We start from the raw sequence: 27,062 nt of genomic DNA on the forward strand, positions 1-27,062 counted from the left end.
GTGCTAATAATAATAATAGAGGCCAGGTTTTCCTGGATGTGATAGCTGACAGATTTCTTCACCAAATAATTGTTGAACCAACAAGACGTGGTGATATTTTAAATTTGTTATTGATGAGTAGTAATGACCTCATAGAAGAACTGGTTGTAGGGGACAACCTTGGTTCAATTGATCATGAGCTAATTCAGTTTAAACTAAATGGAAGGATAAACAAAAATAGATCTGCAACTAGGGTCCTTGATTTCAAAGGGGCAAACTTAAAAAATTTAAGGGAATTTAGTTAGGGAAGTGGACTGGTCTGAAGAACTCAAGGATCTGAATGTGGAGGAGGCTTGGAATTACTTTAAGTCAAAAGTTGCAGAAGCTATCTCAAGCCTGCATCCCAAGCAAGGGGAAAAAAATTGCAGGGAAGGGTTTCAGACCAAGCTAGATGAGTAACCATCTCAAACAGGTGATTAAGAGAAAGCAGAAAGCTACAAAGAATGGAAGATGGGATGGATCAGCAAAGAAATCTACCTCTTGGAGCTCAGAAGGTATAGGGATAAAGTGAGAAATGCCAAAAGCCAAGCGAGTTGAACCTTGCAAAGGAATTAAAAGTAGTAAAAGCTTCTATAGCCATACAAATAAAAAGAAAATAAGGAAAACAAGGTTGGGAGATGTCCAGGTAATCTCCACGCCGGATTTTAGCATTGAGAGGAAAGAAAACAAAGTAAGAAAGGACACAGCGTTGGGTAGGAGAATGGACATAAGGAGGAAGGGGCAGTGTGGATACCAGTCTAGTAGGTCATACTGGCTGTAGAATGACTGTGCCTAATCGGGTACAGAATGTGAGCGAGGCCAAAGAGCAAAAATTAAGATGTTTGTACACCAATGCGAGGAGCCTAGGTAACAAAATGGAGGAACTAGAGCTACTGGTGCAGGAAGTGAAACCAGATATCATAGGAATAACAGAAACATGGTGGAATAGTCGTCATGACTGGACTACAGGCATTGAAGGGTCTGTGCTGTTTCGGAAAGACAGAAATAAAGGTAAAGGTGGTGGAGTAGCATTGTATATCAATGATGAGGTAGAATGTAAAGAAATAAGAAGCGATGGAATGGATAAGACAGAGTCCGCCTGGGCAAAAATCACTTTGGGGAAGAAAACTACTAGAGCCTCCCTGAGGATAATGTTTGGGGTGTGCTATAGACTGCCAGGATCTAATTTGGATATGGATAGAGCCCTCTTTTAATGTTTTTAATGAAGTAAATACTAATGGAAACTGCGTGATCATGGGAGACTTTAACTTCCCAGATATAGACTGGAGGACGAGTGCTAGTAATAATAACAGGGCTCAGATTTTCCTAGATGCGATAGCTGATGGATTCCTTCAGCAAGTAGTTGCTGAACCAGCTAGAGGGGATGCCATTTTAAATTTGGTTTTGGTGAGTAGTGAGGACCCCATAGAAGAAGTGGTTGTAGGGGATAAATTTGGTTCAAGTGATCATGAGCTAATTCAGTTCAAACTGAATGGAAGGACAAACAAAAATAAATCTGTGACTAGGGTTTTTGATTTCAAAAGGGCTGACTTTCAAAAATTAAGGAAATTAGTAACGGAAGTGGATTGGATTGAAGAATTTATGGATCTAAAGGCAGAGGAGGCCTGGGATTACTTTAAGTCAAAGCTGCAGAAGCTATCGGAAGCCTGCATCCCAAGAAAGGGGAAAAAATTCATAGGCAGGAGTTGTAGACCAAGCTGGATGAGCAAGCATCTCAGAGAGGTGATTACGAAAAAGCAGAAAGCATACAGGGAGTGGAAGATGGGAGGTATCAGCAAGGAAAGCTACCTTATTGAGGTCAGAACATGTGGGGATAAAGTGAGACAGGCTAAAAGTCAAGGAGAGATGGACCTTGCAAAGGGAATTAAAACCAATAGTAAAAGGTTCTATAGCCATATAAATAAGAAGAAAACAAAGAAAGAAGAAGTGGGACCGCTAAAACACTGAGGATGGAGTGAAGGTTAAGGATAATCTAGGCATGGCCCAATATCTGAACAAATACTTTGCCTCAGCCTTTAATAAGGCTCATGAGGATTTTAGGGATAATGGTAGCATGATAAATGGGAATGAGGATATGGAGGTAGATATTACCATATCTGAGGTAGAAGCAAAACTCAAACAGCTTAATGGGACTAAATCAGGGGGCCCAGATAATCTTCATCCAAGAATATTAAAGGAACTGGCACATGAAGTTGCAAGCCCATAAGCAAGAATTTTTAATGCATCTGTAAACTCAGGGGTTGTACCGTATGGTTGGAGAATTGCTAACATTCCTATTTTTAAGAAAGGAAAAAAAAAAAAGTGATCTGGGTAACTACAGGCCTGTTAGTTTGACATCTGTAGTATGCAAAGTCTTGGAAAAAATTTTGAAGGAGAAAGTAGTTAAGGACATTGAGGTCAGTGGTAAATGGGACAAAATACAAAATGGTTTTACAAAAGGTAGGTTGTGCCAAACCAACCTGATCTCCTTCTTTGAGAAAGTAACAGATTTTTTTAGACAAAGGAAACGCAGTGGATCTAATTTACCTAGATTTCAGTAAGGCATTTGATATGGTTCCACATGAGGAATTATTAGTTAAATTGGAAAAGATGGGGATCAATATGAAAATTGAAAGGTGGATAAGGAATTGATTAACAGGGAGACTACAGCGCATCATACTGAAAGGTGAACTGTCAGGCTGGAGGGAGGTTACCAGTGGAGCTCCTCAGGGATCGGTTTTGGGACCAATCTTATTCAATCTTTTTATGACTGACCTTGGCACAAAAAGTGGGAGTGTGCTAATAAAGTTTGCGGATGTTACAAAGCTAGGAGATATTGCCAATTAAGAGAGAGACCGGGATATCCTACAGGAAGATCTGGATGACCTTGTAAACTGGAGTAATAGTAATAGGATGAAATTTAATAGTGAGAAGTGTCAGGTCATGCATTTAGGAATTAATAACAAGAATTTTAGTTATAAGCTGGGGATGCATCAATTAGAAGTAACGGAGGAGGAAAAGGACCTTGGAGTATTGGTTGATCATAGGATGACTATGAGCTGCCAATGTGATATGGCCGTGAAAAAAGCTAATGTGATCTTGGGATGCGTTAGGCGAGGTATTTCCAGTAGAGATAAGGAGGTTTTAGTACCATTATACAAGGCACTGGTGAGATCTCACCTGGAATACTGTGTGCAGTTCTGGTCTCCCATGTTTAAGAAGGATGAAGTCAAACTGGAACAGGTACAGAGAAAGGCTACTAGGATGACCTGAGGAATGGAAATCCTGTCTTATGAAAGGAGACTCAAGGAGCTTGGCTTGTTTAGCCTAACTAAAAGAAGGTTGAGGGGAGATATGATTGCTCTCTATAAATATATCGGAGGGATAAATATCACGGAGGGAGAAGAATTATTTAAGCTCAGTACCAATGTGGACACAAGAACAAATGGATATAAACTGGTCATCGGGAAGTTTAGACTTGAAATTAGACGAAGGTTTCCAACCATCAGAGGAGTGAAGTTTTGGAATAGCCTTCCAAGGGAGCAGTGGAGGCGAAAAACCTATCTGGCTTTAAGATTAAGCTCAATAAGTTTATGGAGGAGATGGTATGATGGGATAATAAGATTCTGGCAATTAATTGATCTTTAAATATTCATGGTAAATAGGCTCAATGGCCTGTGATAGGATGTTAGATGGGGTGCGATCTGAGTTACCACAGAGAATTCTTTCCTGGATATCTGTCTGGTGAATCTTGCCCATATGCTCAGGGTTCAGCTGATTGCCATATTTGGGGTTGGGAAGGAATTTTCCTCCAGGGCAGATTGGAAGAGGCCCTGGAGGTTTTTCGCCTTCCTCTGTAGCATGAGGCCCTGGTCACTTGCTGGAGGATTCTCTGCTCCTTCAAGTCTTTAAACCATGATTTGTGGACTTCAATAGCTCAGTCATACGTGAGAGGTTTATCGCAGGAGTGGGTGGGTGAGATTCTGTGGCCTGCATTGTGCAGGAGGTCAGACTAGATGATCATAATGGTCCCTTCTGACCTTAAAGTCTATGAATCTATGAAAGAAGAAGTAGGACCGCTAAGCATTGAGGATGGGGTGGGGATTAAAGATAATATAGGCATGGCCCAACACCTAAAAAAATACGTTTTCTCAGTTTATAATAAGGGTAATGAAGAGCCTGGTAGGGTGGCTAATGGGAATGAGTATACGGAAGTAGAAATTACCCCATCAGAGATGGAAGTCAAATTCAAACAGTTTAGTGGGACTAAATTGGGGGCCTGGATAATCTCCATCCAAGAATATTAAAGGAACTGGCAGATGAAACCGCAAACCCAATCACAAGGATTTGTAATGAATCTGTAAACTTGGGGGTCGTACCCTATGGCTAGAGAATTGCTAAAATGGTTTCTGTTTTAAAGGAAGGGGGAAAAAACGTGATCCAGGAAACTACAGTCCTGTTAGTTTGACCTCAACTGTATGCACGTTCTTGGAACAAATTTTGAAAGGGAAAGTAGTTAAGGGGACACAAGTAAATGGTAATTGGGGGAAAAAATACACCAATGGCTTTATAAAAGGTAGACGTGCCGGACCAACCTGATCTCCTTCTTTGAGAAGATAATGGATTTTTTTAGAGAAAGGAAAGACAGTAGATCTAATTAATCTATCTGGATTTCAGTAATGCATTTGATACAGTTCCACATGGGAAACTATTAGTTAAATTGGAGAAGACGTGAGTAATATGAGAACTGAAAGGTGGATAAGGAATTGGTTAAAAGGGAGACTACAATGGTCATAGTGAAAGGTGAACTGTCAGGGTTTATGCTTGCCAAGGATTTTCCCTTGCTGAAGGAATCCTCAGCGGCCTGTTTAGGGCAACTTTGAAACAAGCAAGGCGGGCTTAACTAGGTCTAAGCATCTGGCCCCTTGTGTTGACTTCAAAATGTCTGAGCACTAATTCACTTTCCTCCCTTAAATCTCTGAAGCTCAGGTATAAGCAAATCTTTGCCTTGCTGGGATACAATATTCTGTATAGTGAGCCAGGTTTGCTTGTCCCACTTAGCATCTGTGAAATGTGCATGTATTCTGCATATTTAAAAGTCTTTTCTCCTCTCCAGTGTGGTGTGTCTGGAGCCCAAGGGATCCTCTCCACTCTCTTGAATTTTCCTTTCTTTGCTCCCTACCCACTTAAGACCTTCATAATGGGGTTCAACCCATCCTTCCAGCTAGAGTAGGTTAGTCACAGCAACCTTTAGCGCAACCAATGTTGCTACTGAGTTATTACAGATATGAATTGAAATCTTCCTTCTTTCAATGGCTGCGTTAGTAGCCCTCTAACCACCTGCCAGTAACTTACCAAAGAGACAAAGTACCAAATCTCAGATTGGCATCCCTTGTATAGAAGAGTGGTTTTTCTACCTCTAGGCTTCCGGGCTGAATTTATTTAGGGTTTTGAATTTGCAATATCAATATATTACTTGTTTAAAATGACATTTCAGATTTTTGAGAAACCTCTAGTGAGGTCTTTTATTTTGTCATGGTACTTCCTGCTTTATTTCATCCACCATTTTCCTCTTATGTACCACATATCTGTAATTAATTCGAAGCATTTTGTTTTTCAACATTACATTTAATTGCACACACATTAGTCCAGTTATGTTTTTAGATCTAAATCTCTGAATTTTGGCTGACATTTCTCTATTTAGTTTTCTTCTAATTCTGTGTCTGCAAGTTGGTTTATCTGTTTACATACTGTAGGTAACAATAATATAGATTCCCACTGAACTGAAATGCACCAACCTCTCTGAAATTAATTTCATTTTTCGTCTTTCAACTCTGATTCATTGTCCAGTTTCAGATATAAATTGTACAAATGTAGGGGTGTGTGTGTATGTATGTATGTATGTATGTATGTGTAATATATATTAAAAGATTTTTGAGGTGAAATCCTGGCCATATTGAAGTCTGTGGGAGCTTTGGCTTTGGTGGGGCCAGGCTGTCAATGTCTGAGATAAGAATGAATTCTTCAGTAACTGGCACTGAACAGACTAACACAGCTGCTATTCTAAATTTAAAATATCCATAATTTAAAATGCAGCTACTTCTGAAATGTGGTGTGTAAAAAAGGTGCTATGAAGGTTCCATATTATTGACTGTTGGAGTTCCAGATAAAGACTCTCTTTACTTTTCAAGAGTACATTTTAACTGCCAGCATTGCAAACTCAACCTGAGATTTGAAAGTCAAGCTGGGTTCTCTTTGGCTTAATTCAGCTACAGTTTTTTTTTTTTAAAAAAAAGTCTGCAGTTGGAATTTAGCTAAAAATTCTGATGATGCTCAAGCCAGAGAAGAGTCTGGCTCACACATGTATGCCTATTAGCTCTGCAGGAGTGAAAAAACTGTAACTCTGTGTATTTGTGTGTAAAATAAGCAGGTAAGATTATGAAGCAGATCTGTTAGATAAGAATGTGGCATTTCCTTATAAACTTTTCTTAACTTCATTCTGATTTGCAGAATTTATTAGCAACAGTTACACTAAAGTTTTGCCTCTGACCCTGTCTTTGCCATTAAACTGTCAGGATAATGGGCAGCCTTTTTCTTTCTTACTGTGAACATATGGCTAACCTTAAGCAAGGTGTCTTAGACTTGAGTGGTTTGGAAATAAAGGAGCTATGGTATCGTATTTTTATTTTATTCTAGTTTTTAGTTTTGCTATAAGTTGTGGTTGTATAGTCTCATCTGGGAGCAAATTATTTCCTGTGTGCCAGAACTTTTGGAAATGCAATTCCTTCTCCTCCCCGCCTTCCCCCTGTTGTACCTCCCACCAGCTTCTGCTCAGTTCTGTAGACATGTTCCAGCAAATGTCAGACTATTCATGAAGGACTATAAATTGTGTACACAATCCCTACAGTAGATTAGTGCTCAGGTTAGCTGAGTGAACTTGCAATATTATGGTTACAGGGGATTTAAGGGTATTATCATTCCTGTGCAAACAGTACATAAAAGTTCTTCAGAGATTTTTCCATATAACTTTGGAAGTTAATGCAGATTATAGAATATGGTTTCAAAAGTAAAATGTGGTTTGTGCTTTTGTAATAAACACAATCTCTAAATTGGGTGTGCATTTATGATTAGAGATTAAGTTAAAACCTATAACACTTTCATGTGGATATTTCTCCTCCTATGAATTTGTCACCTTAGTTGTCCACATGGTGGCATTTAAAAAAAATTCCTTGGATGATATACTTTTAAAAGATGCAAATTAAAGAATTCATCTAAACTTGTTGAATCTGTGGTGGTGTAGTCAGTTGTCCCAGCACTGTGGTCTGTGGAACACTAGCTGATGGCCACCTGGTGCTGCCTTTCCTCTTTTTGTTTCCAGCTGCTAAATTGCAGTAAAGACAGCTAAAAATGCATAAAATACTTCCTTGTGTTTTTTTTTTTTCATATCAGCAAGTGCTGTAGTTGTCACGTGAATGTTACATGATCATGGAATGGAGGGAAGGTGGTTGCTAGATTTGAAAATTGGATGAAAGGTTGTCTGTGTGATTGTGAATAGGAGAGAGTGTCTCACAGATACAATCTCCCTCTGTTAAGATAGGTTTCAGAGTAGCAGCCGTGTTAGTCTGTATTAGCAAAAAGAAAAGGAGTATTATTGGCACTTTAGAGACTAACAAATTTATTTGAGCATAAGCTTTCGTGAGCTACAGCTCACTTCATCGGATCTGTAGGGAAACTTCAAAATGGTAGGGAAAGAAGAAACACTTATTTTTCAAGTTGACTTAAAATTAAAATTACTATTGTTTGAAGCCATTCTTGGATTTGGTGAGTCTTGCCCATATGCTCAGGGTTCAGCTGATCGCCATATTTGGGGGTGGGAAGGAATTTTCCTCCACGGCAGAGGCCCTGGAGGTTTTTCGCCTTCCTCTGTAGCATGGGGCACGGGTCACTTGCTGGAGGATTCTCTGCACCTTGAAGTCTTTAAACCACGATTTGAGGACTTCAATAGCTCAGACATAGGTGAGAGGTTTATCGCAGGAGTGGGTGGTTGAGATTCTGTGGCCTGCGTTGTGGAGGTCAGACTAGATGATCATAATGGTCCCTTCTGACCTTAATATTTGTGAATTTGGAATGTTAGAACAAGCCTAGGGGAGATAGGATAATGGAAAACTGGAAGTTAGGCAGTCAAAGGAGTAAGATAAATATACTTCGTCACATCCATTTCCACATATATTTGTTAGGGGGCTTATTCCTTCACCCACTTACTTCCCTGGTCCTTGTCGCATGAACAGAGAGCAACAATACCCGAAGTCCAAAGATGCAAACAATTTGATGTTTATTGGGGTGAACTTCCAGCAAGCATGATTCCAATTTCCTTCCTTAATGTCCCCCTTCCCAGCTCTGACACCACAGAGGCTTATCTGTGTCCCTGTTCCCATTTCCCCCTTTAGCTAAACATGATTCCAATTTCCCCACCCCCATTCCCTGTTCCCATTTCCCCCTTTAGCAAAACATGATTCCTATTTCCCAGCCACCCATTTTCTGATTGACTGCAGACTATATAGTAAAACTTGAGTTCAGCCTAGCTATACCTTAACCAATCATTTTACTGAAATTTAACTAACCAATCCTAACATATTGTAACATGATTATTTAACCAATTATACCCCACCACCTTAATTAGTTTACACCCAGAAAAATTAATTATACAGCAGACAGAAACAATCACAGAACCAGACAGAGATTATACAAACAAACAGTGGGGAAATGGGGACTACAGTGATAGAACAAACACAGAAATGAGGATTTCACATTCCAGCTATTGATAAGTGAGTTCTTGTCAGACAGGATGCTATCAAACTAAGTTTCCTTTTACATCTTCTAGGCACTTCCTTTTCTCTGGAGGCGACAGGCATTATCAGGACAGGATTGTATTCCTAACAGCCCAATAGCACCTTATTTCAGTGTGACTAATTTGGAATGTGAGGAGGTGACCGGTCACTTCCCAGCTTATGGCTGCCTCTGTTGCTTAGCCAAAGGCCTTAGCCTAAGAACAGGGCCTCAGACTGTCACATTAAGAGAAGGCTCTTACACTGGCAGACAGTGATTTTGATTCTTTCTTTTATACCTCTATAACTAGCCAAGTGATAAGAATACACCTAAGTTCTTAGAGTATAGGCCTTTACAGACAGGCCTGAATATGTATATCCTAACAATATTGTGTATACTCAGTCTGTCAAACCTATAGTACGCATGTGTTGGGTATTCATGTCGTGCATAATTTCTGTTTTCTGTGTTAGTGTGTAATAAGCGTAGACTCTGACAAAATTTAGCTATATGGGAGTAATTATTCTTACACTTGTCTACGTGCAATCGTAATGTGCAGACATCTAACCATAGCTATGAACCAGAATACCTTAAGGGTAAACAATGCTACTTGCATCATAGTTTGTAAGGGACGGAAAAGAAAGCAGCTGTACTATGACAAATTGTACAACCCGCTTGTTTCCTCTGTCCTTAGAGACAGGATGAATTTGTGAGGGATAACACGCAATGCTGGGGAGTGGAACGAACTGTTTGTTTTTTTCCATTGTTTTTTATGATGAATATCATACACTCATGTTTTTTGTTTCTTTTAGTTTATTTCAGAGTTTTCCATTTATGCCGAGCTTGAGAAGCAGTGTTCTTCTCCATGGAATATACTCTTTATGTCCACCTAGTTAAGTCCCTACTGTGCATAGAGTACAGTGCTGTGGACCAATCCTGCAACCCTTATTCAAAATAGGTATCTCTTACTTGTGCAAGTAGTCCTGTTAACTACCTGGAAAGCTAACTCAATTTTGTTGTGTTTTTATTTTTTGTTATTTCATCAGGACTACTCACATGAGTAAGGGTTACGGGTCTATGAGCGGGCTGCAGGAATGGCACCTAATTAGTCAGAATTAATAAAATCTGACTACTCATTAATCCACTGAAAGTTGATGATGTCTGAATAGGGTCAAGTCAAATTGATACATAAATGTGCTCTCAGAGCCAGTTTACAATACAGGATTATATCTATATATATATCTATATATATATCTGACTCAAAACAGGTGAGACCAGCGGTTCTCAAACTGTGGGTCAGGACCCCATTTTAATGGGTTTGCCTGGGCTGGCTTAGGTTTACTGGGGCATGGGGCCAAAGCCCAATCCCCTCTGTCTGGGGTCGAAGCCTGAGAGCTTAAGCCTTGGGAAGTGGGGCTGAGATTATAGGCCCCCTGCCTGGGACCGAAGCCCTTGGGCTTCGGCTCCTCTCCCCCCGGGCACTGGGGCTTTGGCCCCTCCACCTGGGGTGTCAGGGCTTGGGCAGGCTTAGGCTTCCGTCCACCATCCTGGAGTTGTATAGTAATTTTTTTGTCAGAATGGGGTTGCGGTACAATGAAGTTTGAGAACCCCTGGGCTAGACAAATCCTATGAAGAGGCTCATCTGCAGAGACCAAATGGGTCTTTCGGATGAGAAAATATTGAATAAAAAAGAACAGGAGTACTTGTGGCACCTTAGAGACTAACAAATTTATTAGAGCATAAGCTGTTGTGGGCTACAGCCCTCTTCATCGGATGCATAGAATGGAACATACAGTAAGAGGATGTATAGATATATACATACAGAGAAGGTGGAAGTTGCCATACAAATGGTAAGAGGCTAATTAATTAAGATGAGCTATTATGAGCAGGAGAAAAAAAGGTTTGTAGTGATAATCAAGATGACCCATGTAGACAGCTTACAAGAAGGTATGAGGATACTTAACATAGGGAAATAGATTCAATATGTGCAATGACCCAGCCACTCCCAGTCTCTATTCAGACCCAGGTTAATGGTATCTAGTTTGCATATTAAATATGAATGTTGTTCACTATTTTCTGGGATACAATATTTAAAATTGCATGGATTAAGAGTTCGAAACTTTATATCTCCATAGCAAGAAACTTGCGGGTACCACTGTGGGGGTATTTTGCAAAAAGTTTCTAGCAGTGTATATTACCTTAGATTTCCTTACTTTAAATGCATGTTTTCCATGGCTCAAAGTTGGGACGTGTTTTTTCAGTCCTGGAAGGCCATTCACTGTATTCTTCCCTAGTTAATAAGTCTCTTTCTCTTCTCCCCCTCCCACCCACTTTGGGCAGGAGTCAGTGGGAAGGGCAGGAAAGAATGATTATGATAACAAGAGGAAACAGGAAGAATCATGCTCTCATTTTCAATCTGTTTTTTATTATTGTTTAAATGTAAAACATTGTTTCAATTAAATATTGACCTGCATGTTGGCAGGTACACACACATGCTTTAATGAATTCAGGCTTTGTTTGGAGAGCTGTGACCTTTTTCTCCCTGTTCTGGATCAGAGCTGCTGCATTTCAAACACACTACTGATCACTGAAACTTCACTCCGGTATGGTTAACAGCACGGGCAGAGCTTGACTTTACACTGGCAGTGGCCATACAGAAGAATGGTGTTCCCTTTGGACATTTTTATGTTATGACTAAAAATTGAGTTATCCCTTTAAAAATGAAAAAGATAGCTGTGATATAGTTACAAACTTCATCAAATGGTCTTTTGTGGTAAAATGTGTAGCTGATGGAAAGGATATTTATAAATGAAGAACAGAGATCTGGATCAATTATTTCCTTTCTTTTATGACATAACTTTCTCTGAAGCTGTGATTTATTCATTTATTTTAAATCACTGATGCCTTGTGAATAGTCATCGTAAATGCTTAGGATCAAATGCAAAACATAGGATTAAAAAACTGAAACTAAAACAAAAACTCATCAATTGTATAACTGCAATAACATAGTGTGATTAACCTATTTGGTGGTGGTTGGTTGTTTTTTTGCTTGCACACGTGGCTGTGAAATTACAAATTTGTGTGATTGAAATGATGTCCTGTTATGTAATAGTTCTTTTTAAAAATAATAATAGAAGAAGAGATAAAAAGGAAAAAGAAACAAGCACAAACAAACAAAACAAAAAGCCCTTCTGAAATTCTTTTAGTGATGTTGAAGTGAGTCAGTAGCATTTTTCACTTCTCTTCTGGCAACTAGCTTTGCAATTTCCTATTTGACCTCATGGAATGTTTTTATTTATGTATCCTGTTAGTTCTAAATGTTCCACATTTGGGTAAAACCCGAACTACAAACATTTTTTATTGTATTAAAGAGCTTGTGTATTGAACGCAGGTGTTCATGCTCTGTAGTAATTGGCAGTTCAATAGAGATACACCAGCTGTACTGATCCACAGGGGAGATATTAGATCTATTCACACATTACTTATATTGTAGGAAATTTAGAATTCCTGTAATTGTCAGAAATCTTGTATGTCCAAGTTCATAAGTGCTCCCATAGAAAATATACAGTGATCCTCTTATAGTAAAGCCATTTTTATTTTAGAAACACCTTATCCCTTATCATTATTGTGTTTTCTTGCAGCATTAATTGACATTTTGTTCAGTTAAGCATAGAAATTTTTTTTTAAATATTTGTATCTGTTTGCTTGGCTCATTTATGTCAAACTGGTACCACATATTTTTGTAAGCTACATCAGTTAAATTCTATTACCTTCAAGATTTATTTTACTACAGTAAAATTTATAGTATATAAATCAAGTTTGGAGATAGAGGCAGGAAGAACAAAATGGGAGTAAAGCTTGAAAGAAACAAACTGAAGGGTAAGGAAAGCCAAGGTGCTTTTGGATAGCAACGTGTCCCTTCATAGGAAAAGGAGTTGGTAGTCCCTCTCCATATGGAATGGTGAGATCCCCTATATAATAGTGTTCAGTTCTGGGTACTACTACTACTTAGCATATGTGCAACTTGACTCAGGTGGCACGTGACCATGATTCATCACCAAATTTAGATCATTGGCTTCCTTGGCCTGGGCCAGGTACTGATGGGGAGTAGGACGTGAAGGCTGATCCATGCCCCCGTGGGTGCTTCTGTACCCAGAAAGATATTGATAAATCAGAAAAGGGGGGAAAACAGAGCTTCTGAGTTATAGGGAAAGACTGTAGGAATGCTGTATGAATGGTTTGGCTAAACAGAGGGGAAGCAGGGAAGTGCTTGTTTGTTTGAAAGGTGTGAACGTGGTGGAGGGAAAGGCATTATTCATGGTAGTTCAAGCCAATATGAAGAATCATGTGGAAAATGGGTTGAACATGAAGAAAAACCTCCTAATGCTGTAGTTTTATTAGACCGTGAAAGCTCTCAGTGAAAGTAGCAGAAATCTCATCATTTTAAATCCTATTGAAGTAGATTAGGTAAAGAGAGCACTTGGGGCCCAATCCTGTATTGGCAGGAGAACAGACAAGGCAGCCAATCTTACATGAATTGGTGGTTCCTGTGTAATGTTTGCTAGATATTTGTATTTTTTCTCATTATAAAATGGCTATAAAAATTATCTAAACTAGTTTTTCTTGTCACCTCCCCTATCCACCCTATAATGGTTTTCCTGGGAATTACGGCTATTTCAGTCTCTTTTTTGGAGCTGATCTGTTCTATGTGTATATGTGGTCATAAAATCCCCATTCCCCTTCATCAGAAATATCTGTTGTGTTCTCTGAGCTAGCCAGAGCCTGACGCTGGGACGTTCTGTTTGACGATAATTTCCTTGCCGGTGCTGCAGACTTTTGTGCCTGTATGTGTTGTACGTTCTGTATTTGTGGGAAACAGGATGAAGTCAACATGTGTTTGGTTTTCTTTGTAGGTTTGTGCGCTTTGCGGAGAACATTGGGAGAACAAGCTAACCTGTTAGACAGCGAGGTGGCTGGGTCAGTGATGATTACTCTGAATGACTTCCTGCAGGGGATGAATGATGTCAGGCCCAGCGCCATGAGAGAGGTGGCTATTGATGTGCCAAAAGTAAGTCATGTTCCACAGAACACTAGAAACATTGTTAAAGCTGAGTGCTGTAAAGTCATAGTGGGACTTCGAAGAGCCCTGTCTGCAAAGGTTCATTTTAGAAAATAGAGGTCTCCAATAAATGTTATGCATCATTTTTTTTTTTTGACATGTCAGATTTGGTTTTTTTGTTTGTATTTGTTCAGCATGAAAAGTAGGCACTGCAGGAGGACCCGTGTCTCTTGTTGACTGTATACTCTATTCTCAAGATTTGAATAGGTTAATTGATTAAAGCCCAAAAATGTAAGCTTGAAACAGGCACTGACTAGATCTGTACATCGGAGCCACTAGTATTGCAGCAACCAATTCAATTAGAAACAAAGCATTGGCATTTGCCACCAAAATATATTGAAACAAGGCTATGAAAAGGTTTGTGTAACTGTATGGAGCATAGCTGATAAATTGTCTAGTTCAACAAGATCTGAATCACTGAAAGCATAGGGACAAATTCTGCCGACACTCATACTTCTGCAATCTCACTGGCTTCAGCAAGATTGCAGAGGTTTAATTAAGAGCAGAATTTGACCTCCTGTGTGGGTCATTACTGGTCAGCAGTGATCACTTCCAAAGTGATCACTTTGCCTGCACAACTGTGTGTGAATATGCTACTCGTTCATCTGAAAAACTTAGTTACTTTTTGGAAAAGATATACATCTATCACCTCCTGTCACAAATTTTTCAACTTACATTGAAAAGAGCGGACTGTAAGCCTTTCAAGGCCAAGGATTATCTGAGATAACCAGATAGGTATTCTACAATGTTCTAATAAGCCCTGTGTTGTTTGAGACAAACAATATGTGCCTAAAAAAACTAAAACAAAACCCCCCAAACCAAATTACTTAACTCTGATAATCAAAATATTTGTAGGCATTAACTTGTCTACTCGCTTCTAGGGGAAGGTGGTGTGTGAATGGATGGATAAACGGAAATGTGCGATACATACCCCTTCTATCTTGTTAATATTGGCAAAATTAATATTTGTGCTTTATATTAAGAAAATTCCAGAAAAAGGGGGGCATATAAATCAACTCCAAGTCAAAAAATTTAAACTAAAAGCAATAGATGAATCATAACATAGATGAATCAACAATAGACAACAATCAATCAACAACATAGCAATAGATGAATCAAAAACATAGATGAATCAACAGGGAATTCAATCACATAGTAGGTGGTTATTTCCAAACTATGGGAATAAGTAGTCAGAAAAGTGAATGCTACACTTCATTTAGTAGCCTGTTTGTGTATTCTGCACTATGGGCCAAACCTGGCTTTGTTATGCTATTGAAGTCAGTGGAATTACTCTGCATTTACAGTAGAGTTATTCAAGATTAATACGTCTGAAATCAAGAATAGAATCTGGCCCTGTCTATTTCACTTACATATACCTAAATAGCTCCCGTTACCATACTAATATCTGAATGCCTCAGAATGTATTTATCCTCATAATACTGTGAGGTAAGGAGGTACTATTATCCCCATTTTACAGCTAGATAACTGAAGCACAGAGACAGAGTAAATGATGTGCCCTCGGTCACACAGGAAGTCTGTGGCATAACAGGGAATTGAACCCAAGTCTCCTGTGTCCCAAGCTAGTGGCCTAATCACTAGAGTCTAAATTCTCCTTCTTCTCAGTGCCTTCCTCCTTATGTCTCAGTCCCTTTTTCCACAACTTTAGTCATTAAACGGCTATTTCAAAACATTTTTTTATTGAAATGAGTACACAAAAAGTGTTGTACACTAGTTTGGGCTTTTACAGATATAGGGCTTGGGCTTTTACAGATATAGGGCTTGTTCTGTCAAGACTTAAGCAAATGCTTAACTTCATTGACTTTATTGGGACTCCTTGTGTGTGCAATATTTTAGAATATTTTTGAAACATACATTCTGATTTTTAGCTAGATCTCAATCTCAAATTGTAAGCACAGTCTTGCTCTTGCAATTAAAGGGGATGAAAAATTGCATATTCAATTAATTGCACTTACACTTGCACCTGTTTGGATACTTACGTACTTGATTGTGAGTGCAAACCAGGTACTTGGCAACTAAATGGGTTCAGTTGCAGAGTCATTTGGGGCCCATGATCTTGTGCCAGCAATATTCTAGGCTATTTATGCCCTAGCATACTTTACTATTTGGGGTCATGATGTATGATTGTCCAGTCTTGGAACATCTATTGGGAAACCTCTGGAATTATTTGTTCTTCACAAGAACTGGAACCAACATTAGTTATAAATACAATAAGAAGTTCTTCTTTTTATTCCCCATTCACCTCCTTTCAATACAATATTTACAGTTCATGGTCTTGGGCCATTTTTCCATCCAGGACTTTATTAGCTGGCTTGAGGCCATGGTGCACTGTGATATGTTACTTATGTGCTCTGTAGTAATTTACACCAGTGGAAAGTACTTCCTTGCACTAAGCTTATTATGTTCATATCATATGGTAAAAGTTATGGTTTAAACAAAAAAATCCTAATGGAAACCAAATAGGCTTAATAATAAGTAGTTCATTCCTGCAATTAGAGTCCTATAACTTCAATTCTCTTTTTTTTAGCTAGTGCATGTGCTAATGTTGCAGCATGTTTAGTTATCTTAAAGTGATTAATCTTCAGATACTTTCACCTGCTTATTTCTGTGAGGATAGGCTTCTTCTACAGCCCCCCCCTCCCAAAAAAAAAAAAAGCTATCTAAGTAGACAGGTAATCATGTGTGTTACTTTTTTGGTAAATAAGGGATTAAATTCCTTTTTTTGAAAAGTGTTTCAAAGTTTGACATTAATTCTGTTTGTCATCTAAAAAACCCTTGCTAAAAATATATTAAAGCATGAAATAAATGACCAACCACAGGAAACTTTCCAGTAGGAGACAATAGCTTGGGTATGGACTATATTACTCCATTAACTGTTCATTTTTTTTGAAGATATATTATTACAAGGGTCAAACACGTGCATAGATGCAACTTTTGGGCTATACAGTGAGTTAGCATTGAAATCAAATACAGCCTTAAGAAAACTGAGAGACACGTTCATTATGTTAGGTTAACATTTTTCAGTTTAAAATTGGCTGTTTTTCATGTTGGGGCTGTTTAAAAGTAGCCCTATGAAAGCAAATGGGAAAAGACGTAGCAAAGGTGGGGTAACCTACTATAGTTTAAACCATGAATAAAGGCAATTTGATAAAAGGCTCATTCCTGCTTTGGTTTTGTGCCGATACCATTCTCTCTTTGCTACTCTTGTATTTTCCTGAAAGTGTAACATCCTCTTTCCACCACTTAAGATAAATAATGCTCCGTTTCATCATGAAATCTGCAGAGACGTTAGTCAAAATATGCAGGATTTTTCTCTAAAATCTGCACCATTTTGAGCAGGGTGGTGAGTGGGAGGTTTTTCTTGTCCTAATTAGCTCTCAATTTTTTAATCTTAAATTTCAGAGAGAATTGTAGGAGGGTTATTATATGTAGTATTTTATTAAACTGAATTGCTCTGGTTGCGCTAATTTTTAATAGAAAATCAGCAAAAGCCACACTGCTGTGCCTACGCCATTTTACTTCTTGCACAGTATACAACACATTTCCCTTACCTTGTAAGAGCAGTATCGATCATCTGCATTATCTGAATGAGGAAGATTATCGGATGCAATACTTAGTTTTTCTATTCAAAACATACCCAATTTATTGATGGGGAAAGCAGTCAGATTACGTGAATTTTTGGAGAGGGATTTAATGGATAGTGAGCTTGGTTGGAGGACAGAAGAGGAAAGGAGTGTCCAGGTGTAGAGGTGGCACATTACAGTCCACTTCCTGGCGTAGTATATATTTGCATTCCCTTGGCGCTCCATGTATGCAGTGAGTACTATGCGGTGTGTTTGTGTGTGGGGAGAATGTAAAATGTTTGTATGTTGACTGCAAGAATCTGAGTGTCCTGTACGTCTTCATTTTAACGGAACTTCTCTTGAACTTCATTACATGTAACCTCTTTGGAAGACTGCTCTGGTGTGTCAGGGACTTGGAGATGGGGGGTGCATGTTATGCATCAGGAAGTTAGTTCTGTGCTTCAGTGGTTTGGGAAGTTCTGCTATAGTAGCCATTCCTCCCTTTTCTATGGTTTTTTTTAGGATTCTCTGTGGAGCCCTGAGGGTTTTCCCTGCCTGTTTTTTGTCCTATTGTAATTCAGCACACTGAGATTTACACCTTTCTAGCCAAAAAGTTCTAGATGAGACATCCTTTGGTGCATGTCTGCTTTGTTTATTACTTGCTGCTTCATAACCGTCTAGGGAGTTACAGTTCTGCTTCACGTTCTCAGCCCTGCTGACTTGGAGAGTTAAATATTTAGTGCCAGGAATGAAACCTAGATGTCCTACATTGCAGAGCACTATCCCTATCCCTCTGAGCTTACCCCTGAGGGAATTCTGTGCCAAAAAATTTAATTAGTTAGGCTGAGACCCAATCAGATTATGAAAAGTCCCTAGTAATAAAAAGTAGCAAATGAAGCAGTCTCAGTGTCATAGACTCTGCATTATAGAAATTCTAGATAAACAAGTTAGCTAAACATTTAACCCTGCATGCTATGTTAGTATGAAAACTCATGATACTCCTCTTTCTATCTACCTACCTACCTACCTACCTTACAGTGCAGTTTCGAGGAATCAAACATTAGCTTTCCTTCCTAGCATCAAGTTCCAAAAGGGAACTTATCTAGAGAGAGTCTTCAGGATTTTCCACACCTGTGTTTCTCAAAGGCCGCCCTTTACCTCTCTAATTTCACCTTTTTCATGTGCACCTTGTCTTGATGGTAAATGGCATACCGCAGTGGAACAGACACAGCGTGTTTGCAGAGTTATTTGAACAGTGCTTCAGGGTACTTTTGTCATAAGTGTCCTTTCTCTGAATTTTTTTAGATGTGCAAGGTATCACAAAACTCATTTTGCTTGTTGCTTCTGAAAATTTTAGTAAATTCCTGGTAGCGTATTCCACGGTAAAAGTTTTTTCCTCTGCATGACACATAAGGTTTCTGTTACAATCTCCTGTGTCCAGCTGTCTCCACTAGAAAGAATCATAGAATTCAGGAGGTCATCTAGTCCAACCCCCTGCTCAAAGCAGGACCAGTACCCAATTTTTGCCCAGATCCCTAAATGGCCCCCTCAAGGATTGAACTCACAACCCTGGGTTTAACAACCCTGGCTTTAGCAGGCCAATGCTCAAACCACTGAGCTATCTGTCCCCCCACTGGAACATTACTGCTGGAACAACCAGTCCATCTTTTACCAATGTGAATTAATATAATAAAATAATACGGTTCTGAAAATTAAGGCAGTCTATTTGTCTCTTCTCCTTCCCTAGGAAAAGTATGCTGCTGTTACTATTTCACTGTCCAGTTAATTTGGAAATTTAGAAATTTTGTTTCATGTAATGTATATGTCTTTTAAGAGAAGTGTTTTCCAGCAGTGTTAAGAAGCTACAGAAAACATCTTTCCTGTCTCTTTACTAAAACATATTGTGTTGTAGATTATTTTTTCTTTTTATTTATTTCTGTTAAAGTTGAGGAGACATACCAAGACTTGGTCTTAAGAATTTGTATCTTTGCTTCATGCTAACTAAGACTCTGTAAATGTGTCTGTCTCTTATTTTGAGGAATTAATTGCCATGCAATTTTTCAAGTTACTGTCTTCTGCTTCATTCACTATCTTCAGTAACTTAGTTATTTCCCCCCCCAAAAATAAGAAGCAACAACGCGCACAACTATGTGTAGCTGTGGAAGCCCATTTACTACTATTTAACTACTGTTTATTCATTCAGGCCTGTTTTTATGATGGAACAAAATCAAAAATGCTCTTTCACAGTACTTCTCTGAAATAGCACATTAGAAATAAGTTTTAGCACTGGCAGGTAGCAAAATTTGGGGTATGACAAATTAGCAAAATTGGCAGGCTGCTTTGGCAGTTCGTAAACCCTAACCCCTCATTCCTCAAATACTAGATTCCTTAGAATCGGAAACAGCAATCCTCTCTTTTCTCTAAATTGATGTTTCTCTTAACTTTTTTTTCCCACAGCAAAATTCCGCCATTAGCTAGTTCATCTGTACTCTTCTTAGTAGGCAATTGCTGTCAGTTGCGTGTATTTTTATGCTTCCTTACTCAACCACAGTAGTTATTGATTCAAAAAGTAGAAGTTGATTAAAAATAAAAAATTAAAAATAGAACTTTTTTTCAGGGCTCCTGTAACGTTTTCCCTTGGATGCTCTTAGCTTGAGGGTCATGCTCTGGTGGCAGCAGATCCTCAAGCTTCTTACTTCCTATTAGCATTTTAGCTCGGCTCGCTTTTTAGCGGATGCCCTGTGTGTGGATCTTTGTTTTTTTTCAGACATGTATTATTTTGTCATATATTAAAATAAGACCACCAAAGAGACATTTTTAATGGATTTGGAATTTGCTCATTTGTTCTAGGTTTGCTTATTCCTCTTAAGCACCCTGCTGATGCTTGTTCTCAGGCTACAGTGCTTTACCCAGAAGTAACATTACATTTTTAGTTTCCAGTGTTGAGATATCAGACAAATAGCACTAAGAAGGCGATGTAATTGAGCGAGATCACCTGTTTACAGTAGCCTGGGAGGGGGACAGTTTTCTAGGTCAGGAATAAGGATGATATATGCTAGGTTTTTTTACTCTTTCTCCTCCTCCCCCCATCACAGGCACCTCTTTCTCCACAGCCCTTGTTCTTTCTGTTTCCCCATCTTTGTGTCTACCTCCGTCAAGCACAGATGAATCTTAAGAGGGGAGTCCTGATTTTATAGCCAGTAAATCTGTTGCCTGTCTTTGAAGGCTACCTATTTTAGGAGAATATCATCTCAAAACATAAGGTCAGCTGAGTCAATTGCCTCTTATTGTGAAGGCTTGATATCTTTAATATCTAAAGGAAAGTTGAATTGATGCTGACAAAAACAAGGGGCATAATGGCAGACCACTTATTGCAAATAACAGAAAATAAAAGGAATTATCTGGGGTGGGGAAAATTATCACAGTCTTCTTCACAACTATGTAAGAAAAGGTAGGGCTCATTTTACCCACCATTTTGAATAGGCTACATTATATTTAGTGGTATACATCTGTTGGGGTCTGTGCTTTTACACATTATCTTTAGCAGAGCAACTCCAACTGCAGTTACTCCTTACATTTTAATCTTTAATAGGCAAATACTGATCCAGTATTTTTTTAACATACTACTTAAATCTCCAGTGCACAAGTCCAGGGTGGAATAAATATTGTTGCAAAGTGATTTAAACCATTTCAATCCTTCAAAAACTTATGCATGTTAGTAGTCCCTACTATGTGACTACTTGCACCTAGGATAAGTTTCTTTAGTGTGCTAGATGAAAATAATAACCTCTTAAATTGACGTAGAATTTTCCCCTAGAAGGATACCAAAATATTTTACAAATGATACACCGGTATAAATGTCACACACACAGGAATTGAAATGATGGGAATTATCTAATGATCCTGCAGAGTTTATAGATTATGTGGGTGGTAGTATTGATACTGGGTTGTATTTTTGGATAACATCAGTTATTCATCTTTGAAATAGATGTTTAATATATGAAATTGTATTTTTCCCCCCTTTCATTATGTAAATCTGTAATTATGTAAATTCACCATTTTTCCTTTTTTCTTTACTGATAATTTATCAGATGCTGCTTGTTTAATTTAAAAGGCTTTAAAACTTAATGCACTTTTTTTAAACTTCATGAAATAAACCTGTTGAAAAGGAGATACATGCCATAGTTCTATACAACCCTCCATTCTGTGCTAATGTGTGGATTCAGCAAAATGGTCTGTGTTGTAGGTACTATGGTCCGACATAGGAGGACTTGAAACTGTCAAATTGAAATTGAAGCAGGCAGTGGAATGGCCCCTCAAGCATCCTGAATCCTTCATCCGAATGGGGATTCAGCCACCCAAAGGAGTACTACTTTATGGACCTCCTGGATGCTCAAAAACAATGGTCGCGAAAGCTTTGGCCAATGAAAGTGGCCTCAACTTCTTGGCGGTGAAGGTAGGTCCTTTACTTTTATTTTTTCTTAATCTCAGGGTAGCGTATGGCTTCAGACAATACAAATGTTTTGTATTTCAGACCAACTTTCTGCTGCACAGCTTCTCTCCACATTCATTACTCACGGGCGGATGCCGCCACCTGTGGAATTTGGAGGCAGTCCAATGTTGTTGGTGGAGGCTCCAGGACTGGGCTCTACTACTGGCTGCAGCTCAGGCAGCCACCGGATTTTCCTCTTCCAGAGGTGGTGGAACAAGTTGGCAGTTCGGTTTCTCCTGGCCCGTTAGTTTTATTTTTTATTCATTTTTGTGCAGTGGTGACTTATACTCTTCCCGGCATTGGGTAAATAGCAGCAAGATAGTTTCAACCACCTGGATCTGATGCTGTAGTGTCCTCTGCCAGGCCCTTCTGCTCCCACTCAGGCATGGCAGAGCTGTCCTGCAAACACCTGGCTAAATCTAAGCGGAGCTCCTTGCATGAGGCAGCACTTTCCAGGCTCTGCAGAGGGTGAATGGTGCCCTCCTGTTGCCAGCCAGCCAAACTTTGTGCTGCTAGGGAATGAGACTCGGAGTCAGACTGGCATGTTGGCAAACCTATCCTGCCCCAAGGAGCTGAGACTCCAGTGCAGAAAAGCCTGATCAGGAGCTTCTGAGCTTTTGTGGAGAGGGTCTAAGGATGAGGAGGAAGCTATCTGGCCGGCACAGGGCCCTCAATAGACCTAGGCTTGGGAGGAGGGGGAGCCCTGAAGGATCCAGAGTCATCTGCCCCCTGCCCTCAAGATACTGAAGTGGGTCCTCTGCTCCCCTGGGGAAGAAACAAGGCTTTTGCACAGCTCCTCATCCTCCTTTTATGAATTGGGGGGATTCTCATTATACTCTGGGATAAGTCCTGTAAAACCCAGAGACTCTCAAAAAGGCAGAAGGAAGTATTGCCTTCACAAGGCAGTAATTTAATATTGTTAATGAACGACTGATGTGAAAATCAGAGGTGAAACCCCCGCTCCCCTGAGCGAGGGTTCGCTGGGGCTTTCTCCTATAAAGTCTCTTGCTCAGTGCTCCAGACCATGCTCGCTGCCCCTCCCGCACCCTGCAGCATGTGTGGGCATGCAAAGAACCCTGTGCAGCCTGCCTCAGGTTTCAGCCTAATAGAAATTGTGCCTGTCTGGGACCTCGGGACCCACTGTACCAGGGAAAGGACTCTGAAAAGTGGGAAAGGGTCTTTCTCGCCACAGCTCCGAAGGCTGTCTTCATAAGGCTTAAAGCCTTGAGCACTTCAGGGAGCCCATTACCCTGAGGTTTCTGCTGCCCACAAAGTTGCACCTCTGTGGTATTACTGTGGCATAACATCCCTGCCCTTGTTCAAAATTATCCTGATTTACTGAGTCAAACCCTGAGTGATACCAGGCTGGGCCTACAGTACGTACTTGGGTGCTACCCATCCTGGGGGAGCAGGCACTTAGCGTTTCAGGGTCATGGGAACATCTAGCAAGCTACTTCCACAATTGAGATATGTGTTCCCGCTCTGTTGTGTGCTCCCCATGCCAAGATGAATAATGTAGTACCTCCCCCCATAAACAGCCAGGGAAATAAATACTACACATGGAAATGAAACCTCCCCCCCAACCCCCACCTCTACAGGACTTTTTCAGGACAGGATGTCAGTCAGCAGCCTACCAAGGAACTCATTAATAAAATAATCTCCCTTTTCAAGCATTATTAGATACGTGTTTTCCCATTAATGTCTCCTTTGAGGGCATCATAACATCTAGATGACAACATCTAATTAAACCAAATGTTCAACTAAAATGTTTATATAAAAGCAAAGAAATTTCATAAATTTGGGAACCTAAGGTTGGTGCAACTCCACCAGTCAAATACGTCTTCAGAAGGGGCCTTTCTTCGAAAAGACACCATAGACCAAAGCCTTAGCTATGCTTTTCAGACCAAAGATTTTTCATACACTTAGTAAGTTTGCCTTCTGTGTGGGGGGAAAAAGTGGCTCATTGTCGATAGATACGATCCTTGCTTAGAATGAGACATCTCGGGTTCTGTCTTGGTTAATCCTTTGTTGTGATTTGTGACAAGCAGTAGATTCTGACTTGGTGGCTTCCAGAATAGCATCACTGATCCTAAACAGATGTCTTGTAAATACTAACTTTCAGGTGAGGAATTATTGGGAGAAGCATTAGATAAATTAGCTGCTGAGACTGCCAGAAGTGTCAGCCATCACTGTCAAAGCCAGCATAGCAACCATTGGTTGCTACCAACATCAAGGGTATCCAGGAAGGGATTATTACTCTGACACAGGGGAAGAATCTAGAGCAGAAGCTTCCAAGGAAATCTAGATACATTTTCTTCCAGATCAACAAAATCTTCCTTGTAACAAAGGCAAAGAGTGTTTACATACCCAAGCTCACTATTCCTGTACAAGACTCTTCCTTCTGATCTGCCCTCTGCACTCTCTTAAGAGGCTGGTGGCAGTCATAGCAAGACACAGAGTTCACATTGTGCACTTTTACCCATGAATAGACAACATGCCAATCAGTACCCTGTCCAGAGACACAGACCCATTCAGAAATGAACAATTGCTGAAAAGGATTCATAGCCACCAGTTCTTGGAAATCAAGAGGAGCTTTTGATCCCAATGGAGATAATTGCTCAACCAAAGGTCAAAACAGACACGTATCTGGCTGTAATTGTACCAAAATGGTAAGTATTTGCAAAGATTCAAAACTTCACTGTATCAGTCATTCCCTGAGGGGTCATCAGTAGCCAATTATTTCAGATGGCTAGGATTGCTAGTGCTGTGCATTGACTTCCTTCTCTGAGTGGGTTTCTCAAAATGTACCTGCGGAAGTTCCTTCTGAGGACATAGAAACATGTACTCGATGCGATGCTAAATTAGGTTGTGTTCTCAGATAACATCCAGTGCCCCTTTGTGGGCAGGTAAGTTCAAACAATATGCTGAAAGCCAACCTAACTTTCACTCTCGACTCTTGTGTACTCACTATAGAAGCAAGCATGCTTGGGAGACACATTTCCAAAATTTCATAGTACGCATCCTGTTAGTTCATTTCAACTTCTCTATCAGGGTGTGGCTGGAAGAAAGGAGAAAAAAAATGGGGGGGAGAGGGGGAAATCTGCAGTCATGGACAAAGGGGATAATTCCAGTTGTCCATCTACTCCAGTATCTTGTTTCTGACAGTGACCAGTACCAGTTGCACCAGTAGAAGGTGCAAGAAACCATAGTAGTGGGCAATTATGATACTCACAGAAGTCGTCCCTTCCTAAGGTTGGCTTATGATTGAGGCCATAAGTGTTATATCCCTTCCAAAACCAGGGAATAACCAGAGGTCAAAGCTTCTCCTTGGAAATGGAAATAATGTTCTGGGTAGAAGAGTCTGCTACCTTTCGAGACAGTTTACACAAGGCATACAGGAAAGAGGGAGAAGGAGAGTTGGGGTCTTCCTCCTAGTCCTGCAACAACCCAGGAGATGGCATTTTGGACATGCTAGATAGCCAAGGATCCCACATTGTGCCTGCAGAAAACCCCAGAGCTCTTGAAGCAAAAACTCCTTCATTCAGACTGGGCTGTATCCTGTTCATTTCATTCTATCCAAAATGCCAAGGCTTTCAGGCCTCAAGCTTGCTGTGGGCAAGATGTAAAAATCCTGCACCAGTTGGCATGGTAGGCTTCTGGGAAACTATTCACAGAAATCCCTAGAGGCACTGGGGGGGAAAGTGTACGAGCCTCAGCTGACAAAGGTTAGCTAAGTTAGTTTCTATTCCTCTGCAAAGGGATCCTTTGGTACGAAGGTGTTCCTGTGTTGGTTCACACATTACTCTTTAGTTTATAAAGCTCTTGATTTATATGGGGGGAGCGTCCATTCCTGCCTGTTGTTCTACTATAAAATTAAACTCTTCTTATCCTTTCCCTCCCTATTTCTGGGATTCACTGCTCGCTACTTCCTATGAGTAATGAATAAGAGAGAAGCTGTGCAGCAGAATAAGAAATTTCTTACCTGAACGTTTTTTTCCTGTTAGCAGCTTCTCTCTGATTTCAACCCACCATGGTAGTCTGGTGAGATACCAGAATATAAATGAAAGATTTTTCTCTAAAGGGAGACTTAAACATATATTGTCTTACGGTTAATTTAATACAATATATCAAGTTGTCTTAATGTTGATAACGTTCTACACCTCTGGTCTGAGCTGAAAGGTGGAGCCTAGTCCTGGAGCCTCCAGCAACAATGTTGGACCACCTCCGAATTCCAGAGGTGGGGGGCACTGGCCCAGGAGTAATGAATTCAGAGAGAAGCTGCTAACAGAAAAAATCAGGAAAGAAATTTCTCATTCCTTTATTACAGTTTGCTGTCCCTCATTGTTCCTGATCATCTTTTGTGTATATAAATATCAAGTACGTTTTTTGCCTTATTGTCAGAGGTTTATTTATTTATCTGAGTCTCAATAGTCTGCAACATCTCACTTTAAAAAGACTAAGTTTTGAATCAGGTGGAAAAAAATAAATCAAAGTAAAAAACTGAAATGTTTAATGGACGGTTAGATATATTATAGTAGAGATCAAATGCCGTTTCTTATTTAGTGAATAATCCTAAATTATTATTATTTTTTTTTAAAGTTTTAAAATTCATACACAGTTAAGGTCTCTTCTCAGAACATTACAAATGAACTGCTAAGCTTATTGGATAAAGTGTACCTATTTTTACAGGAACGGTACCCCGTTTAAATGAACACATTGCTACCTCCTCTCTTACTATCTCTTCCCATCCCCCTCAGACGTTCTTGAATGGTATGGTTACACAAACTTGTTGAAGATGTTTGATTACAGGACTCTTTGCCTCCATTACCACATCTCTATAGGAGTCTTAGCACTGTCGTTACTTCATCATATTTAAAAGGTTTGCAAAATAAATTGTACCTACAGTTTTCTTGCATAAGTGGGATGTTTTCACAGCCCTAGGATACTTCAGAAGGATTTTGCCATTTAATACTATGGTACTAATTAATTAATAATTAAAAATGGTATTTAATACTGTGGTAATTGATTC

General features: G+C 39.6%; 1 protein-coding gene across 4 annotated transcripts in view; it reads left to right on the plus strand.

Annotated features, from left to right (window-relative positions):
• AFG2A (AAA ATPase AFG2A) overlaps positions 1-27,062 on the plus strand; it is a 312,880-nt gene that overhangs the window by 37,025 nt on the left and 248,793 nt on the right. For 3 of the 4 annotated variants that reach the window (XR_012158550.2, XM_073341065.2, XM_073341066.2), the window contains exons 10-12: positions 13,755-13,909; positions 21,788-21,997; positions 22,076-22,276. Coding sequence is in view for 3 of the 4 variants with exons in the window: in XM_073341065.2 (XP_073197166.1) it covers positions 13,755-13,909; positions 21,788-21,997; positions 22,076-22,276 (566 nt within the window). In the remaining variant the exon portion in view is untranslated. The remainder of the gene's footprint in view (positions 1-13,754; positions 13,910-21,787; positions 21,998-22,075; positions 22,277-27,062) is intronic. The other variant, XM_073341067.2, reaches the window with a different exon arrangement.

The sequence above is a fragment of the Lepidochelys kempii genome, chromosome 4, assembly GCF_965140285.1.
Source record: "Lepidochelys kempii isolate rLepKem1 chromosome 4, rLepKem1.hap1, whole genome shotgun sequence".
NCBI lineage: Eukaryota > Metazoa > Chordata > Testudines > Cheloniidae > Lepidochelys > Lepidochelys kempii.